Consider the following 17,382-nt stretch of genomic DNA (forward strand, 5'->3'; position numbering starts at 1 on the left):
TGAAGCTGAACCTGGATAAGATGGAGATGCTGTTCTGAGGGGGAGCATATGCCTGAGCTGGATGGAATTGTGCTTCTTCTTAGAATAGAGTCCAAAATTTGGGGGATGATCCTGGACTTGGCCGTCTTGTGGGAACAACAAATATCAGATGTGTCCAGGTTGGCCTTTAACTACTTTAGGCTAATCAGTCAGCTGCCCCACTATTTGGACAATGTATTCCTTGACAACATTGGTTTATGTGCTGTTGATCTTATATGTAGGGCTGCCCTTAAAGCTAACTTAGAGATTGCGGCAGATGCAAAATGCAGTGGCTAGGTGGATTTTAGGTGCAAATAAGTGGGATCTAATTTTACCAATCCTGGATCATCTGTATTGCTTCCTGCCCCTCTCCGAGTCGGATTTTGGTGTGGAAATTCAAAACCTTTAACAGTTTGGGGCCTTGTTACCTGTCATAGCATCTCCCCCTAAGAACCTCTGTTCATCCCACATGTTCTTCTGAAGCCTTGTGGATGGCCATGCTGAGAGGGGCTTGGAGGGTTCTCACTATAATTTGAAACTTTTCAGTTGTGGACCTATGTTAGTGGAGTAGGCTCCCACTGGAGATCCCTCAGGCCTCTTTCTTTCATACATTTGAGAGGATGCTGAAGACAGAGCTTTTAAAGGAAGCATTTGGAGACATAATTCCTGAGGTTTTAGTGGGATCTGGCTTTACTTTACCTTTTCCGCCATTGTTAGTGTTTTGGGTGTTTTGGGGTTTAATTTTTTAATTTTCAATTTGTTTGTTTACTTTGTTGATCAGGGTTTTGGGAATTGACGCGAATTACATTTATTGTTTACTGCCCTGATAGTGCATGTCACTAAGTTGGGGGGGAGGTATAGAAATGTTTGAAATAAATAGTAAAATAAAATAAATATGGGCATGGTTAGCCTCTGGCACTGCAGAGCTGATGACGGTTGGATTCCCTGACAAGCTCTGTAGACTCAACTTCAAAGTTTTAAGCATATGGGTGCAGTACAGTTGCACTGCAGCTTTGCAGAATCCCTGCAGCTTTGAAAGAAGCCGACTGAGGGGCATATACCAGTCCTTTGGCATCCCCTTCTTCAGTGGGATCATCTGTTATCTTCACTGAGCACTCATGTGGAATTCAGGTCCCTACACATGAGACTTAGCCCAGCTCAAAGAGGGTTTGTATGTCCTTGATATGGATGCTGGCTGCCCAAACCTTCCCTTTCCCCTAGCACTTGCCTTTCCAGGTAGAGATGCTCTACCACCAGTTAGCAGCAGACCTTCAGCTGAACGTCACACCTTCCTGGTCCCTGCGGTCAGCAGCAACTCTTCCTAGGCATCAACCCAAGTTATTCTTCCTCCTGTTGACCAGCAGACTCCCAGAGCCCTGTTTACACTCCTTTTTATCTGGCTCCTGGCTGCCTCAGGCAGGTGGTCCTCATCAGACTGCCCTACCTTCCTCAGCTGTCTTCTCTCCCTCTTTCCCCTGCTTTAGCCTTTTCCCCTGGCTGAGCTGTCTCAGCCATTTTAAGGGGGTATAACGGCTCACTGTGAGCATGATGACTACTTGGCATGCTCACTGTGTCACCATAATGTATAGCAATCTGCAATAAGCTGAAATGTTCATTGTTTCTAGTGATTGATTTGGAACCTGTATTTAGTTGAATCCTGGACAGTTGTTAGGACTAGAGACGGAGTAGATAGGACTAGAGGTGGCCAGCCCGATAACCTCCAACCCCCAGAACCCACTGGTGATGTGGCCAACATCATTGGGCCAATCATGGCAGTAGTTTGGCTGACACAGCCTGCCTCCCTTCTCACCCAGTTACTCCGCAGCTGAGCGGGGAGACTTGTCATCCCACCCCCTTCCCAGAGTGGCTGGGCAAGCAGGGAGGTGGGACTGCAGCAGCTGGGCTACTGCTGTGATTGGCACATTGATGATCACACCAGCCATGCATGCTGTGCAGTAAGTAGACCTGCGTGTTCTGGGAGCGGGAGTTAATCAGGCAGGCCACGAAGACAAATCCCGCATGTCTAGTTAGGACTATCAAAATATTGAATAAACTTGTCCCAAGTCAAATTATCTGTTCATGGAGGAGAGTCAGCTAATACCTGTAATTGCTTCATGTGACTTTAACTCTGAAAATCCAGTATTTTTAAAGCATTTTTGTTTTGTTTTGTAGTAATCTGAAAATGGGGTATTTTGAGTAAGGGGTCAGGAGTGCATTATCTGGGTCGATAAAAACCTAAAGATGTTATCCTGAAGAAAATCTCTGAGTAATGCAGTTGAGAAAACAGATTTAGAAAACACTGCTTTTCATAGCTCAGCATTTAGTGGAGATCTGTACTCAAGAAATAGTAGTCTTCTATATTTTAGATTCCTAAAAGAGAACACTTGTAGTTGCTAATGTTTTCGCTCTTCCAAATTTAGGCTTGATATAATACCATTTTATTACAAATCCAGATTTTATATACTTGTTGTACATGTTTGTATTCCACTTTTCCTTATAGCTTTCTATTTTAACTTTCTGTGACAGGTCACATTTAGGGCAGGCAAAACATAAGGCACATAGCCCTTCTGAAAGTAGAAAATCTATATCAAAGGCACCCAAAGTGCAGTCCAGTACTACTTCTGAACAGTCCAAGGGACATTTTTCTAAAAGGTAATAATTTCATATTTATAAATTTGCAAATGTAATATCAATGATTTATATTGTGTTCTTAATGGTTCATTACTTAAATGATATTTAGTTATTACTTGCCTTTGTTAATCCAACAATTTTAGCTCAATTCAAAATGATGATGTGTTCATTCAAAACATTACAGGAGATATGATACCCTTATGCCCTCCATCTCTTGTTGCTCTGCTCATGTGAAACCAGGTCCAGAGTGGGGAGATATTTCTGGGCATTGATTTTCCACACGAGTGAGAGCATGAAATCAAAGTTCTAGCTTTATGCAGGGAGGCTTTCTGAACAGGCAAGTCTCTTCCTTTCAGACCTGTTGCTTTTTCTTAATAAAAGGATAATGGAGGGAAGTGGGGCTGGTGTACTTCCCTTCTCATGTTGGATAAACAGCCCTAAGAACTGGATCTGGCCTTTGTTAAACATTTGTGGTATCTGGTTCAAACTTTGAAGTTAAAAAGCATTAATTGCAATGGAGGAACCTTGGCATAACTGATTTTTAACAGAATGAAAGATGTACAGTTGGATGACATTTAGAAATGTACTTTCCCATCTAATCTAAATTGTAACTAAGGGATAGGATGATATAGAAGATAGATTCTGAACTGTGGGTTTACACATATCCAGGTTATGTATTTCTTTGAGATATTAGCTTGACTGTGTTTCTGATAATTATATTTATGTGCTGCCCTTCTTCCAGTGCCGGTAGGTCTCAGTGAGTTGGAGCATCTGGTTGCAAAGCCAGAGGCTGGGAATTCAAATTACTGCTGTGCCTCCCAGGGCAGTCAGCTGAGATGATCCAGAATGTGTGTGTTAATGAAGTTATGTGCTCTGCCCCTTGCAAAATCATGGGCAATTTGCACAGTCCTAGGGTGCCATCAGAAGAAAGGAATGGTAAACCTGAGTACTTTATGCCTGAAATCCTGTTGTACAGTGTATGCAACATCAGGCTGATGATGTAATCAGCAGTGGCAATTTTTCAAAGCTAAAACGTTTCCAATTTGTCTCTTAAAGCAGTGGTCACCAACCTTGGGCCTCCAGATGTTCCTGGACTGCAACTCCCAGAAGCCTCTGCTGGCCAGGATTTCTGGGAGTTGAAGTCCAAGAACATCTGGAGGCCCAAGGTTGGGGACCGCTGTCTTAAAGGTTCTGAAGCTCCCATGAAATCTCTTTCTCTATCGGGAAACTACTGGTGGCTCTAGGATGAGGTGGAAGAGAGTTTTTTATTATCAGAAATTGCCATTGCTGGTAAAGACATCATGGCAGCAGTGATTTTCAGTCATTAAAGACTCCCCTTCCCTGCAGCTACTGACAGCTTCCTGGCAGTGAAAGGGATTCTACAGGAGGTTTGGGACATTCAGAAGAGAAGTCAGCAGTGTTTTAGTTCTGAAAAACCACTGCATCTGATAGTGTCATCAGCTTTATATAATAATAATAATAATAATAATAATAATAATAATAATAATAATAATAATAATAATAATAATAATAATAATAATAATAATAATAATAATAATAATAATAATAATATTTATTTATTTATTTATTTATTTATTTATTTATTTATTTATTTATTTATTTATTTATTTATTTATTTATTTATTTATTTATTGTCATTGTGAGTATATACACAGTATACCCATACAACGAAATTCACAGACACCCAGAGACCAGACACATGGACACACATAAAATTCCCCAAACACTCCCCACCCACTAAAAGTCCCCCACTAAAAATACAAACATCTACACCGTAGGCCAAGTAACACAGTCCAACTAATTATTCACTACTGGTGGTCTTTAAGCTCATTATTAATTGCAATTATAGCTCTGGGATAAAAACTATTTAGAAAATGTGTGGTCCGAGTCTTAATTGTTCTATATTTTCTGGCAGATGGTAACAATTCAAAAAAGTTATAAGCAGGATGGAAAGAGTCTCTCTTTGGCATAAATTATACAACAGGATTTCTGCCTATACAAAAAAAAAAAAAAAAAAAAAAAAACCTGAGGGAATTAACACCATTAAAAAAACAACTTGCCAGCATATAATTTTCATTTCTTCCAATGGACTCAGGCAGTGAGTATCAAAACCCTGTGAAATACGTTAGATTGGGAAACAGCATCTGGTCAAAGATCACATGATGATTTTCATAGTTGATTGGTGATTGGAGCCTGAATCTCCTGAATTCTGATGCAGCATTTCAATCACTGCACCACATGTTCTCAAGTAGAGTCAAAATCTGTTTGACCTGATAGACATCTGATTATGCTGATTCAGCATCACTCAAACAGTAATCTTATTAATCAAGTAAAATGGGCTAAACCTAGCAACCATTTAATATTTTATTTTGGAGAAAATTTATCATTTTTATATTTGTATTGCCTATTCCAAATGATTGGTAGAATTCAAACTGAAGTGTTAAGGAAGTACATAGGAAAGGAATTGCACTAAATTTCCTGCTCAGGTAATTATTTCCTGAGCCCTTAATAAGGGCAACATTGGAAGCAAACCATTAGACATATCACTGCCTGCCCTTTGAAAGTCAGCTCCTGGAATGTTTGTGTGGGTGTAGCCACCCTAAATGCAGTAGAGCTGGCATTATGTACAGAATTTTTTATCTCCAGCAGGCAAAAAACCATGTTCACGTCTGTACTATTACTAGGTAGCTTACTCTGTCTCAAAAGCTTTTTCAAAATGTCAGTAAGGTAGCACAGGTAGGTAATCTTATGTCCTCTATAACATCTTGGGTTAAAATTTCTATATTCCCTGATGATAGGCTATGTTGGATGAGGCTGATGTGCATTGTGGTTAAAACATCAGACAGGTATTAGGTTGCCTACTCTATTTGCTGGCTTGGGGGCCCATTTAAGGTTCCTCTTTTCACAAGCTGTGAATGGCTGCTGGTATTTGGTTCAGGGTCTAAAGGATCTGCTATTACTTAAGCTCTTAATTGCTTTCCAGGAGTGGGAAATGTCCCCAACCATATACATTTCGAAGTATTACCTTTTGATGAAATTTCAAAAACTGAATGCAATAGTGACTTGGCCATCATTTAGTATTGATCAGTATGAATTAGTATCTGTGTATGTGAAAAGCAGATGTGATAGTAGTACAAGTTTCTATAAACCCTTGAACCATTAGTGCTTACTGCTTAAAAGTTTTCTTCAAAGTTGTTTATTAAAATCTGCTCTGAAATTTTGCTCTGAACTTTGATCTCACAATAGGAAAGTGCTATTTGCCTGCATTTCCTTGGATTATTAAGTAGGATCTAAAAAACAAACTAAAACCAAAACCCAGTGCCTTTTCTCTCTGTGTGGTAATACTTTGCTTTTTTACCTTCTCAGAGGCTGTAGCTCATCTGCCATTATAATTCCACAACAAGAGACTCTGGACACAGATAGTACTTTGGAGCGGCAAAAATCAGGGCAGGTGCCTAAAAAAGACAGTCCTCGAGGAGTGAAACGCAGTGCTAGCCCAGATTACAACCAGACAAATTCTCCCAGCCCTGCCAAAAAAACCAAAGCACTTCAGCACGCTGATTCATCATCAGACTTGGAAAGAAACAAGCCACAGACAAAGTCTAAGAAAAGACACTTGCATCAAGAGCAGGAGTCAAAGCCTTCACAATTGCCATCAACAAGCAAAGCCCATACCAGAAAGGGTGGAGCTACCGGTAGCTCCCGAAGCCAGAAACGGAAAAGGACAGAGACCTCACCCATTGTAAAGAGTCGTCCACCAGCTGAATCGACTGGCATTGAAGAGAGACCAGCAAAACCCACCAAGCTGGCTTCAAAATCAGCGAGCTCAGCCAAAGCTGGGTGTAGCACCATCACAGATTCCTCCTCTTCAGCCTCTACATCCTCTTCCTCTTCTGTTGTTGCTTCTGCCTCTTCTGCTCTTCCTCAGGGTGCCAGAGTGAAACAGGGGAAAGACCAGAGCAAGGCCAGGCGTTCCAGATCTGCATCCAGCCCCAGCCCACGGAGGAGTAGTAGGGATAAAGAACAGAATAAAATTGGTGGCTCTTCAAAGTTTGATTGGGCTGCTCGTTTCAGCCCCAAAGTTAGCCTGCCTAAAACAAAACTGTCTCTGCCGGGTTCCTCTAAGCCAGAGGCATCGAAACCTGGGCCTTCAGGATTACAGGCCAAACTAGCAAGTGAGTTCATGAAAATGTTTAGCTCTGTGAGGACACAGGAAGTGACATTTTGTAGTATCATAAGTGTGGCCATTTTGCAGAATTTGTATTAACCTCTGTGAAATCTAGTCTATTAGATCCAATCACTAGGTGTCAGATTGTACACTTAGTACAGCCAAAGAGCTGTATGCTTGACATTATAGGGGGAAGGAAGGTGGTGTAACTGAAAGCTTCCACATCATAGTAGTTCAGTTTATAACTTTTTCTGTCATGATGAATTTCTTTATGTAAAAGAAATGATTTTTAAAAAGAACTGTCCCCAACATTTTCAGATTTTTTATTAGCTGATTTCTCTTACTTTACAGTATTAAATGGCGTATGGGCAACTTGTGGCCATGCAGAAATGAATCACAGCCCCCATTGGTCCTAGCTGGACCAGTCATTGATGTGGGATGATGCTAGTTGTAGCTCAACAGCATTTGGAGAGCCACACTTCTCTATTTCTGATCCAGATATTGGATATTCTTAAAATAATATGGAGTGTGAGCCATCTTAACACTATAGTATTAGATTTTTCTCCTATATATTTTCTCTAGATCTCATAAGCTTTGTTTATGCTGAATCAATCTAGTTTTTTTATTTTATAAGCTACATCTCTAATACCAGAATAGCAATGATTTACTTCTTTGTTTCTAGCCTGAAAGAATGCAAACTTGTGAAGTGTTACAGAATTTACAGAATTTAATATTTAGAACATCAGCTTCCTCAAATATGTAGAGTTTATGATGATATGAATGAATTATTTTGCAGCATTGATTCTTGCAGCATTAATTTTTTACTTTTATGAATGGGCATAGAAATCTGAAATTATTATGTTTCAGACTATACTCTGTTATTCAATTTGCTGTTGATTTAAATCAAATTTTCTTTTTAAAATAAAGTCAAAATTCTTGGCAAAACGTTGTTTTTTCATGACATGGAAAAATTATGCTAGTTGATTCACTGTTTAATAGTCGTACTTTTCACAATAATAATAAAACATGATCAGTTCTAAATTAATTTAAATCAAGACATTTAAATTATGTTTCTAAGTCTGTATAGGTATGTTTTCTCAACAAACATACATACTAATAACAGAAATGTACATATGGAGTAAAACATTTATACTATTAAGGAGCATAATCTTTGCTCATATAGCCTGTAATATTTTTCCATGCCAAATTCATTTGCTTAAAAACAGCAAGTTGTCCACTCTGCATGTATAAAAAATATGAAAGCTGATTGTGTATTTGTCAGAACCTTCCAGAAGAAGAGCCAGTAATTGCTTGGCAAAATTCTGTTTTTCCATGACATGGGGAAAAATTAGTTTGTTTCCTGTTTAATAGTTACACTTTTTACAATATTAAATAAAAGTTGTGATCCTTTGTAAAAGTAACTTTTCTGAACTTTAGAAATCATACAATGTGGTCTTAGTTCATTCCTTAAAATAGAATATAAGAAGAGCATGCTACATTAGACCAAAGGTATATTCAGGCCACCATTTGGTTCACACAGTGGTCACTTAGTTGTTCATAGGAGGGTGTTTTTAATGCAGTATAGCTGATAAAGGATAACAAACAGTTTATAAGGATATTTGAGTAGAGGATTTAGTGTATTCAGATATAATTGTAAACAAGACCATTTGACTAGAATCCGTAAAAACAATGAATCATGTTACACTTGTGTAACTTGTGGAAGATCCTGGGTTTAGTCTGTATCATCTACAATAAGTTGGAGAAAGATCGGTCTGAAATCCTGGAAAGCTGATGCTAGTTGGAATAGAGAACACTGAATTCAAAATGCCCACCCAGTGATCTGAGTGTGGAGGCATCTTCTTGTGATGTTCTTTCGGGTAAAAATGTTTAGCATAGTCAGAAATGTCACTTACAAAAACATAATGCCAAATCTGTGTAGATCTAATTTAAATGGTTCACATCCTAGAGTTTTGAATGGATATCAAGTTGCAAAAGACCCAGGGTATTAAAATATGGATTCCTTTTCTCTTAAATTATGTTATTATGCCAGCCTAACCAAATGCTTACAATAGAGACAAGGTTTTACTTTGTTCCATGTAGTTTAGGTTTTACCGCTGTAACAATTGTATCTGGAAAACAATAAGTAATTGAGATCCTAGAGCACTGGTGCAAAAGATTAATGATTACTTCTTAGTCCCAGAGGTCAGCTGCCATGCTGTTTCTATCCAGCGTTATGTAGGAAAAATATGGGAAGAACCATTTGCATAGCTCTAAAGTTCCTTGTGTCGGAAGGTTTGATCCTTAGCATCAGCAGTTAAAGTAAATTTAGTAGGATTGAGGCATTTGTAGCTGCTCCCAGTCAGAGTAGACAGTGGTAGTACTTGGTAGACAGAAGATGTGTCATAAAGAGAATAAGCATAGCGAAGTGGCAGAGTGACATGCTTTGCATGCAGAAAGTCCCCGTTTCAGATGAAATTCTTCTGACAAGACCATGGAGACTTGTTCCAGTTAGAGGAGAGAATATTGGATTATGAGGGCCAATAATCTGACTAAGGATAATATCACTTAATATTAGAGATGGGGGCATTCGTAGACAAATACGAATATATCCCCACAGGTGGAAATAACGAGGGTCTGGCCCCACGGAGCCAGACTGTCTATTCACTGTTCAGCCATGGGCGCAGCAACGTCTTCCTGTGCTGTGCTGAGCACTGTGCTCCACAGTGGATTAGCCAGTCCTGGCTGGAGGCGGGATGACAAGCCTCTCTGCCAGGTCGCACAGTGGCTAATCCATTGCAGAGCACAGCGCGATAGGAAGACGCTGCTGCCCCTGCGGCAGCGACCGAACGGCTCCATAGGGGCAGACCCTCATTATTTCCACCTGCAAGGGAGCTATTCATATTCGTCTACAAATACAAATACGCCCATCTCTAATTACTATGTTTATATGGAATGTGTGTAATAGTACTATTTACTAGGCTTGCAAGGTGTTAATGATCCTATAAAGTCTTGATTCCAGCAAAATAAACTTTCACTTTAGCACCTGTTAGTCCCTGAAGCCTGAATTCCAGGCATATGGAAGAAGCTGAGAAATCCTGAGCCTTGAAACCCTGATTAGTGGAGAAAATGATATTCAGGTAGTAAACGAGTCAACTGTTATTGGCTAACTGACCAGCTAGAACAGGTCCGAGTTGAACTTGCAACAGGTTGCTTAGATATTCTCCAGTTCATTTGTTGAACTAATAGTAGATTAAACCCAGTAAGTTAATCCCAAGGGAGGAGAGAGGGAACATGAAAGCATAAAAGCAGCAATTCCTTCTGTAGCTAGAAGATGAGGCTGCATGTATTTCCCTCTTTTTAAAAGGTAAAGGAGATCTATCTTCTGGTATTAGCACGTTTATCTTGTGCTAATAGCAGAGGCTGTGAAGTTTAACCAACTTTCACATCAAGAGTTGTTCTCAAGTATTGTGTGAATAGGGAATGTAACTAAACAGTGTAAGTTAATTTTCATTACATATTAAAGCCTAGGCCTTTGTAAAGAGGATTGACAGCATGAACATTGTTTTGTTTTTGCTTCATCAAATAATAGCACAATGCATTTGTGCTATATCTTTCCTTCAACTTTATTTAATCTGTCCAGATTACATGAAAAGACTGCCTGCATTGTATTATGCTCTTCAGTGGTTCAGATGACTTTCCCCATCCCAGTTTAGATATGGGGTGAGACAGACATATTTTGTGATAGGTATCTGAAGAAACAGAGTTCATTTAGGTGGGGAAGGGATTCATTCATTCATTCATTCATTGATTCTATTTGTATCCCGCCTATTTGGTCATTGCGAGCGCATGGACCAGGGTAGAGAGCACCCCTGTATCGAGATAGGGTCGCAGCCAGGCTATCCACCAAAGATGGAAAAAGGCGGGACGGACCACTGATGCCACCTGAGTTTCCATGGTGAGCGCCGGGTCCAGATGGATCCCCAGGCTGCGAACCCCACTCTTTGCGGCAAGGGTAACCCCCCAATTGAGAGTCACCCAAGCCGCAGATAGTGGGGGCACCCACCCTCAGAACCTCTGTCTGAGGTTCTGAGGGTGGGATTAGCTCAGTTCACCCTCATATTCATCTCTGTGAGTGTTCATGTGCAAAAAAATTAGACCATGTCAGTTTCTATACCAGAGGACATAATACAGTGGTAGCTCGACTTACAAACTTAATCTGTATTGGAATGGCGTTTGTATGTCGAAACGTTTGTAAGTCGAGGCAAAATTTTCCATAGGAATGCATTGAAATTCATTTAATCCGTTCCGGCTGTTTTTCGTTCTTATGTCGAGGCGCTGTTTGAAAGTAGAGGCATTAGTTCACATAGGAACTAATGCAAAGCCGGTTAATCTGTACTCTACCACTAGGGGGAGAATTTTTTATTTTTTTCTTCTTTTGACCTAAGGTGAACTTAGGTCAAAAAAAGGGCAGGAAAGGGGTTTTATTTTTGTTCGTACAGTGGTTCCCCGCATAGCAACGATAATCCGTGCAGCAAAAATCATCGCTATTTGGATTCGTCGCTATGCGGATTTAAAAAGCCCATAGGAATGCATTGAACCCCCTTCAATGTGTTCCTATGGACTTAAAACGTACCTTTTAAGTGAAAATCCTCCATACAGCGGCCATTTTGGGCGCCCGGTAAGCGAGGACTCTGTCCCTGTTTTACCCGGTGGCCATTTTGGAACCGCCAATCAGCTGGGGAAGAAACATCGTTATGTGATAATCGGTAAGCGAAACAGCTTACCCATCATCGCAAAGTGATTTCCCCCATAGAAAACATCGTTATGCGATCGCAAAAGCGATCGCAAAAACATTGTTGCTACGCGGATTCGTCGTTAAATGGGGCGCCCGTTATGCGAGGCACCACTGTAACTTGAAATGTTCGTATGTGGAGATGTTCATAAGTTGAGGTACCACTGTAGACCTGTGAATAAAATATGTGTACCTCTTGTATCTTGATTTAGTCTTGACAAGGAACTATTTATGTAGAAAAGCACATTTGAGTTTCATTTACCCTAGTAGTCTTGAACACATTTCCCAACTTGTGACAGAGCAAGCAAGTTCTGCAGCCATCTCCTTCCAAAAGCTCTACATTAGAATCAGGAGACCATGTAATCTAGAAGGCAGTTCTGTATGTGTGGGAATACTGGCATCAGTACTTTTTCTAGTAGTGGTTGGAATTCAGTGCAGAATGTAGAAATAGTCCTTGAAATTTGTCATTTCTTGCACTTTCACAGTATGCTAATTAAAATGATTTCTAGGGAGCAAGCCCTAAACAGATTATATTATATGGGTTGTCAGGAGGGTAGGTCTTCTGAAGCAGGGATAGATAGCTGTGGACCTCTACTCCAGCTCCCTTCAGCCCTGGTGAGGAATTATAGGAATTACAGTCCAAAAACATCTGGAGGTATACAGTTAGCCATTCGTGTTCCAAAGACAGAGAAATTGCACAAGCTAACCTGGTACATCTGGCTGAAATTGTTGTGCTTCATGGTGGAGGTGGTGTGTGTCCCTTCCCCCACCACCACACACACACTGTGGAAGAGAGGCATGTAAAAAGGGATTCAGAGAATGAGCAGGCAGGGTTATTATGTATGGTGCAGAATAACTGCCATTTGCAACTCCTCTTCTTGGTTTTCCTTAAGACTATTTTTGAGTCAAAAAGCTGTTGCTGGTGGTGAAGAGGAGAGAAAAGAGAACAAGGTAGCTTGAGTCGGACTACCGTCTCTTGCAGTTTTCCTTCGTATCTTGTCTTCTGCAGTGTTTGCAACAAATTTCTGTTGTCTGGTGTTGACTGTCTTCTGTCTATATAGGCTTAAGAAAATCAACAAAAAAGCGCAGTGAATCGCCACCTGCTGAGCTCCCCAGTTTGAGGCGGAGCACACGGCAAAAGACCACGGGCTCCTGTGCTAGTACCAGGTATTCCTGAACTTTTTGAATTATTGGTATATTAAAGTTAACTTTGAAGCACTATAAGAAGTTCAGAATGTACTTTTTTTATAGTCAAGCTGTATCTGTGTCCTGAAGACTTCAGTTATGGATACAAATAACTATGGTAATAAAATATACTGCTTTGCAGTGTGTATAAATCCCTAAGGTTTGAATGGAATTGTAGAATGGTGTTCTTCAAGAGATTTTTGTGTCAGGAGAAAGAATGGAGGATAATATATCATCGAGTGGATTAAGAATAAAAATCAGTGTAGTTGATATTAAGATATGCTCTTTGGTGTTATGAACAGGAATAGAATAAACTGCCAGTGACTGCTTTTGAGAAAAATACTTTGCCTGTTTATTCTATTACTTTTTATCTTTCCACTCAAAGTGGCTAATAGATTAGATATTTAAATATCACAGGAATCAAAACTGTTACAAATCATTATGATCAGAAAAAAATTACAACCACTTAAAAGCCTAGTTTAAGAGTTTTCATGCCCTTTCTAAAACTAGTGATAATAGAAACTGATCACAGCTCTGAGGGGAATATGAGCACAGGAGAAAGCCCTCTCATCAAGTGGCCCTCCACAGATAATAGGTCTCCCCTGAAGATCTTGCCATTGGAACAGGTTTTTAAGGTGGTCCCCTTTATAGCCATTTAGGCCTTTAGAGGTTAAAAGCTGCATCTTGAATTGGTCTGGAAAGGCAGTTGACTACTGGTGCAGAGGTTTCAGTATCAGTAATATGATTTCAGTACTGTGAGCCATGTAGTATGATCTGGAAGTTACAGACATATTTTTGGAGTGGGTTCACATAGAGCACTTTGCAAGACACTGTGTATTGAAGTCATAGGTAGCATTTGCCAAATAAGATTGACTTTGGAAATAATGCAGTTATGAAGTCAAGTTGTGCAAAAGCACTCCTTGCTATTTTTGCTGCATGAAAGGACAGAGACTGCAGAGGGCCAAGGAGAGAGCACAAAGTCAAAGAGTGCTCCCAGTGTATGAATTTGACTTCTCAGTGAAGAAATGTCCTCTAAGATGTTGAATTCTAATCCCCTGCTTTCTGACTACCAGCAGCACCTCTGTTATCGTGGTTTAATTTAAGGTGGGCACAGACCATCTTAAACAATTTACCAGCATTGTGCAGCCACTTTCCGATCAGCAGTTCCACAGAATACAAAATTAATAGTATGCCCTGCCACATGTGAGACCAGATATCGAGGTGATTCTGTGGTTGAGGGCAGACATGAAATCCTGACCTCTCACTGAGCATCTCTCCATTAATGTTAAAATACCCTAAAACAATGGGCTGTGGATAATCCAGTTTTGAGTGTGAAATCCTGCTTACAGGGGGATTCAGAAACAGGAAGGAAGGAAAATCTCCCTCTCCCAGGATAGCTTCTGACCTCTGTTCCAGCACAGGTTTAGTGTTGGAAAATGAGCAAGGAGGTTATGGCTGTTGTTTGCTTCTCTGGTAGCAGCTGTTTGCCTTCTGCTGCTGCATTGATGATTGCTTCATCTCCCTCGCAGTTGGACCAGTGGCAGGCCTCTGTGGGTAGTCTGCCAGCCGGAAATGGGCCAAAGCTTCAGTGTCTGTGTGAGTGGCCCACACACCCCTTCCATGTAGATGCCAGAAATATGAGTGGTATATGATATTTTTAATTGTCACAACTGAAATATAGTCAACTCTGCCAAATAAACAACTCAGATATCTCAATGGGCACCAGGGAGTTTATCATTCTCCCAAACAGCCTCCTACTCAATGCAGAGTCCTTCAAAATTCCTATTGTGGATAGGAATGGAGTCCCACTTCCTCCAGTGCCTCAAACACACCCCTTAGGTACACTAGGCAAGAGGTGCAGCAACAGGGATGATGAATACAAACTTGTAGCTGTCCTTTTGAAAGATTAGCCTGAGATCCTGCCCCAGGTGCTCCCTTGGGGTCCTTGCCCTCAGCGGCATAATCTGACTGTTGGTACTCCTTGTGAGTGGCATGCCCAAAGCTTACCCTAACCTGAGCTACTTCAGTGGAGTGGTGAAGAGTAGGGAGAGACTGGTTGGAAGGAGGCCCAGCCAAGAGGTGAGAAGGAGTGTCTCCAAAGTACCCTGATGGTGGAGCCATACGCCCTTGCTGCTTTCTTTGCTGGCAGGCCCAACGTTCCCTCTCCCAGCGTTTTGCCTCCCATCTTCTTGGCTTATTCTGATGCACTCGGGCCACTTCCTCAAGGGAACCAAGAACTACTAAAAATGTAATAAATTACCATATTAACAAGCATTTAAACATACTGTATATTATAATAACAGGAAAAAGAACAATTTAAAACAGATCATAGAAAGGTGAGAAGTATAACATCCCCGTTCCTAAGCAGATAGTTGCTAGTCAAAGATCTGATTGAGCAGAAAGATCTTTGCCTGCCAGCAGAATGATAATAATGATGGGGGGCAGCCTGGCCTCTCTTGAGAGGGAGTTCCACACCTTGTGAGTAGCCACTGATAATACACTTTCTCATGTCCTCCCCAGGTGTGCCTGGGAGGATGGCAAGATAGAAAAATCTCCCCCAGCAGTTCATGTTGCTATTACTTGCATTCTAGCCTGACTTATCCTCCTGTGGCTATTCCTAGGCTTTCTCAGTTGATCACCTGTGGCTTAAATTCCATGTTTTTCCATCAATGCTTAGTTATATTAAAACTAGATCTCAGCTGAACTTTCTGTGGCGAACTTTCTTGCAGAACTTTGAAGGGTCTTGAGGGGGTTGCAAAAACATCTTAAGGAACTAGAGAAAGCTAACAGATGGCAGAATCTTTTCACTTTTCCTTTTGATATCCTTTTGTACCATGGTAGCAGCACTCCCCAGAGTGGCTGTACAACCATGCAGTCCTGCACAATGCCCCCTGAAAAGTGATCTGTTATTATGTAGTATTATCCAGCTACATTGGTGTTATATGTATATGGGGAGTGGAGGGGGGCAGTAGAGACTAACAGGATGCAGTGCATTGCTACCTTTCTGGTATTCTGTTTGCTTTTCCACAAATGGGTTTTTTTCTTCTGCTTCCTTTAAAATTGTAGAGGATGCTGCAGTCAGTGCTACCCAATGGCTATAGCCTGTGGTCATGAATGTAATCGCAGGACATTTTCAGTACATTGCTAGCAATATAGTACTAAACCATTCTTGTTTAGTGATGCAAGTGTCCCCCCCCCCACTTGCTTAAAAGAAAGAAGGAAAGAAGATTTCAGGGTGGGCTGAAGGGCAGCATTCAGCTCGAGTACTATATATTGTGTTCAGAGATTCTAGTACTTGTCACTCAGCTTTCTGTAAGGCAGTAAAAATTCTTTGTGGCTCATTACCTGTTCTGAGCAATATTTGAATTCTCTTATGCCATAGAAGTTATGGAAATGAGAAGAAACATTTTCTAGGCATTTCTGTCATGCCTGAAGTGCAGTAGTTATTAATTAGCTAAGCACAACTGTGGTGATACTGATATGTCTTTTTTCTCAACATACTTATCATCTGGTTTATTTACTCGTGTGGCTAAGATCTTTATGTATAGCTCAGATGTCCAAATAAAGATGTATAGTTCACTTGGGATTCCATGTCTATATGGTTTACTCTTGGAGTGGTGCTGTTACAAGAGGCTAAATAATACGACCTGGAAAGTTTCTGATTATACTTATATTTCCAGTCGGCGAGGCTCTGTCCTGGGCAAGAGAGGAGCAGCTGAAGCTCGCCGACAAGAAAAAATGGCTGATCCTGATAACAACCAGGATGGTGTCAATTCTTCAGCTGCCCGAGCTGATGAAGCTCCACAAGGAGCTGCAGGTACGAAAAAAATGTTCTGTGGAGATTTTAAACATCCATTTTAAATAAAAAACAGAGTTGAATTCTGGTAATTAAGCTTCTACTAGTTATTTTATGTGGAAAGTAGTTAGGTTTGTTTTTGTTTGTTTGCTGTGGCCAGAAATGCTAACATTAGTACCAGATGTTACACGGAAGTCCCAGATTATCTGCATTTGACAGTAGCAGCAATATGCTTTTTAAAAAAGCAATGCTCAAATAGTAGATGATGTTACTTAGACATAGTTTTCTTTCGTGTGTCCTCGTCAACTTCTGTGTCTTGAGAACTTTCAAAAGCAGTTTCTGACATGACACAGAGTTTTTTCAAAGAAGAAAAATTAAAAAAATGAAATAAAGCAAAATAAAAAGCTGTCCAATATTTCCAAAACTTTAGCTGTGCCAGTAGTCCTTTTTACTTCAATTTGAATCAAGAAATGAGATGGCTTCAGCTCTAAGTGTATTTGAGGAGGCTGGGGTGGGTGGAGAATAGTTTCCAAGAGAGGCTTCTGTGAATTTTGCTGTAGTTTAAATGAGCTAGTATTACATTTGCACTGGCTCCAGTTCAGCATGCCCTATACCTGATCATAGATCTACCAGATTTAATTTGGGAAGAAGTATTATTGATTGCCATTATCTTATTCACTGTTACATGTGGCTGGCTTGGCTCAGTTTTGGTGCTGTCTTGACTGGTTGCTAATCTAGGCATCTTAGTTCCCTGCAGTATTCATTCTGACT

At 40.5% G+C, this 17,382-nt stretch overlaps 1 protein-coding gene across 2 annotated transcripts in view; it reads left to right on the forward strand.

Moving 5' to 3' along the window:
- Positions 1-17,382, forward strand: part of TRIP12 (thyroid hormone receptor interactor 12) — a 120,507-nt gene that overhangs the window by 43,242 nt on the left and 59,883 nt on the right. For both annotated transcript variants that reach the window (XM_072996016.2, XM_020792609.3), the window contains exons 3-6: positions 2,545-2,670; positions 6,037-6,845; positions 12,692-12,797; positions 16,496-16,632. In XM_072996016.2, coding sequence (XP_072852117.1) covers positions 2,545-2,670; positions 6,037-6,845; positions 12,692-12,797; positions 16,496-16,632 — 1,178 coding nt within the window. The remainder of the gene's footprint in view (positions 1-2,544; positions 2,671-6,036; positions 6,846-12,691; positions 12,798-16,495; positions 16,633-17,382) is intronic.

The sequence above is a fragment of the Pogona vitticeps genome, chromosome 3, assembly GCF_051106095.1.
Source record: "Pogona vitticeps strain Pit_001003342236 chromosome 3, PviZW2.1, whole genome shotgun sequence".
Classification (NCBI taxonomy): Eukaryota; Metazoa; Chordata; class Lepidosauria; order Squamata; family Agamidae; genus Pogona; species Pogona vitticeps.